This window comes from Stegastes partitus, unplaced genomic scaffold (assembly GCF_000690725.1).
Source record: "Stegastes partitus isolate 25-593 unplaced genomic scaffold, Stegastes_partitus-1.0.2 Scaffold1253, whole genome shotgun sequence".
NCBI classification, from domain to species: Eukaryota; Metazoa; Chordata; class Actinopteri; family Pomacentridae; genus Stegastes; species Stegastes partitus.
Window position 1 is genome coordinate 67,435 of NW_007578984.1, and position 3,548 is coordinate 70,982.

A 3,548-nucleotide genomic window follows, 5' to 3' on the forward strand; every position below is an offset into this window, starting at 1 on the left:
TAGTTTGCTGTCTGGCGCCCTCTGCTGGTTTGTTTGTCAGTTTACTAAGATTCTGTCTCATTTCTTTTTCATTCTTTCATTAAAACATAAAAACTTTATCTGTGATGAAAAGTTTTGACACCTTTGATGTCTGACTTTTCATTTCTGGATGTTTTTTGTCTCCTGCAGTCAGTTTTGACCTGCGAGCAGCGTGAAGTCAGCAGTAATGAAACAGACACAGAAAGGAACAACACCGTCTGACTTTCAAAATAAAAGCTAATGGTGGTCGTTTTTAAAACACTTTTTTAAAAATTAAAATCTAGTTTGATATTTTTCATTCTGGTGGAAAGGAAACTATGAAACAGACACCAGAAGTCCAATAATCATGTTTCATGTGCACCATATACTCCCTTATAACTGCTATATATTCTTTTATTATCGATTCTGTGTAACAGGTTTAAGCTGCAGCTAAAGACGATTTTCATTCACGTTGGATCTGATAGTTGTTTTAATGATGCAGCGATTTTTAGAAAGAAGTTTATAAATAGTGAGAAATGCCAGTTTGATGACAAATGTTCGTCTTTAACGTTTTGTTTCCTCGTCGTTGAATTAATGAGTTCCTCTTCTGGACAACAGAGAATCCAATCTGGACATCTGAGGCTGAAAAACATGAAACTAGACACTCATGCATTTATGAGAAGAGCTGCTGATTCATTTCTTTCAGTGTTGCTGCAGATAAACTTGAACATTATTTCTTCTCGCTCGCTGATTTTTCTTCGGTTCATCTTCTGCTTGAAGAGAAAAGTCGGTAAATCCAAAACCAGAGGCTCCTCAGTGACCAGACGTTAAATATCTCAGTTCATTAGTTTAGTCATTAAAAAGTGTTTCACAGGCAAACTGACTGAATACGATCCAAAACCAGCTGAATTCAGTCCACACAGGTCATAGAGAGTAAATAAAACATTTACTGACCTACAGCCAGGACGACAGCTTGGATATGAAAATGAAGAAACTTAAAAATGAGCTTTATTATTTATGCATCACAGAAACCATCATAATTTTGAGTTAAAGCCACATTTAGGTGGAACTTTACCAACATTATGCTCACACACACACACACACACACACATGTGGAGATAAAACCAGAGAAACTAGAAGCTGCCTGCAGGTGATTATGAACCGAGTCAACGCTCCTATTACGGACGAATGAATAAATAATAAGTCTGAATATAAAAGTAGTGAATATTGTTGCTATTATTTAGATTTAGACATAGAAGCGACAGGATTTTGAGTTACAGTCACGTTTCTTGAATCAACGAGCTGGTTTTCCTTCAGGGTCTCTTATTGTGAAGGCGCAGCGGCAGGAAGCAGCAGCAGCCGCTCGGCTCCAGCTTGACGCAGTCTGCGGAGCCGCACAGCTGCTGCCGCACTCGGAGCGACTCGGACTCAGTGACTCACTTTGGATTTTTGGGGTTTGGAGGAGAACCGCGGGGAGCAGAGCGGCAGGAGGAGCCGGACAGCGGAGCTCACGGTCGGCTTGGATCGGCGGAATGGCGGACCGGGACCCGGTACCGCTGCCTGCGGAGGTTCGGACCAAACTGGCCGAGCTGGAGCTGGAGTTGTCCGAGGGTGAGTCCCGATCCGCGGCGACGCTCAGCGGCGTCAGCTGCTGCTGCTGCTGCTGCTGCTCGGTCCGGAGTTTAGAAAGTCACAAGTTCAAGTGCTGGATGTGAACGAACACACACACACACACACACACACACACACACACACACACACACACACACACCTACACACACACACACACACACACACACACACACACACACACACACACACTGTAACACACTCTCTGTGTTGTGGATGCANGTACTGATGAAGTTCTGAGGCTCAGAAATGATGGAAAAAGTCCATTAAAGTGATCAATCTGGACCCTCCTCTGTGGACTTCAAGGACCTGAACCTCTGGAACATTCACAGTCTGAAGGTAGAACTCTGGTCAGTAGATAGAGGTGCTGCAGGATCAGAACCAGATGTTCTGACTGACTTTTCACTGAATGACTAAAGTGAAAGTTTGTTCTCGTCTTCGTTTCAGAAGAATCTCTTTTAAGGAAGTCAGTTTTATTTTGAAACCATCCAGTTCTATGTAAATGTGATAAATCAGAGACTTCATGGTGTCTGAGGTTTACAGTCTGAACACTGTGTGGACGAAATCTGACGATGTTTCCGTTCGTCAGAGATCCTGAACACAAAACCAGAACCACTGATTCTCCCAGTTCAGACTGAACCGAGCTGCAGCGGCCACCAGGTGGCAGCGCGTCCACAGGAATCAGCTGATGAGGACGTGTTACTCCGGCTTTAATCTAAACGGCTGCGGTGCTTTTCTTCTCCAACATCCCAGAATCCTTCAGAACCAGCTCGGCTCTTCAAAGGCCAAATTATTCAGTGTTCAAGGTTTTCTTGTTTCGCCGTATTTCTGAGCAAATTATCGACCTCGTTCAGCTGTTGTATGTCTCTCATGTTTGGGCTGCTTCCTCCGTCGTACAACGTTCATGTCGTCTCCATGGAGCTCCGAGGAGACGTCGACACAATTTAAATGTATATATTTACTCTGCTAGTGAATAAAATGTGAATCCTGAAGGACCTGTTGTCTTCTTTTTTCTGCTGTTTCTAGAAACCACAATAAAGTCACAACACAACCAAAACCAGACACACAAAGACGAACATGAGACACATGAACGGACGCTAAAGAAGAAAAACACAAAGATGAAACGATTACAAGGAGACAAAACTCGCCAAGAGACAACAGAAATAAACACAAATTGAGAAAATGATGCACAGAACAACAACAACGAGGAACTAAACGACAATAAACAGGAAAAGCAGCGACTGAAGGGAGACAAAGAAACGAGCAACATGAGCCAAACGTGAGCGATGAAGCCGAAGAGACACAACGAGACGACAACAGAAGAAACGACACAAAGACGGAACGGAGACGGAAACGAGACGAAGCTACAAATATGACAAACCAGAGACTACAAAGAGACACGAAACAAACACCTGTAGAGCCACAAACCTGCGACTCTGCACATCCAGAACCAACACCTAGAACCCACATCCAGAACCAACACCTAGAACCCACATCCAGAACCAACCAACATCTAGAACCAACACCTAGAACCCACATCCAGAACCAACACCTAGAACCCGCATCCAGAACCAGCATCCAGAACCAACACCTAGAACCAACAGCTAGGACCAACACCTAGAACAAACATCCAGAACCAACATCCAGAACCAGCATCTTGAACCCATGAACTCCAGGTTCTGGTTCCTACCAATGATCAACGTTTAGTCAAAACATGGAAAACCAGAACCTCGTCTGGTCCAACTTCACCACATCAGGTTCTACTGACGCTAGAGCCTGAACAGGTGGTGAAATGTGACCAGAGACTGGATTCTAGTAGAACCATGGATCCATCCATAGACAGACACTGACAGGAACTTTCTGGATCAGCACCAGCCTGGTTGGAGGTTTGGTGGAGTTCTCCCCCAGATAGATGGATAGAT

At 44.1% G+C, this 3,548-nt stretch overlaps 1 protein-coding gene across 1 annotated transcript in view; it reads left to right on the top strand.

The window, feature by feature from the left end:
* Window positions 1-1,386: 1,386 nt before the first annotated feature.
* LOC103369200 (disco-interacting protein 2 homolog C-like) overlaps window positions 1,387-3,548 on the top strand; it is a 123,664-nt gene continuing 121,502 nt past the window's right edge. Inside the window, exon 1 of the mRNA XM_008297854.1 lies at window positions 1,387-1,608. Coding sequence (XP_008296076.1) covers window positions 1,530-1,608 — 79 coding nt within the window. The 5' untranslated portion in view covers window positions 1,387-1,529. The remainder of the gene's footprint in view (window positions 1,609-3,548) is intronic.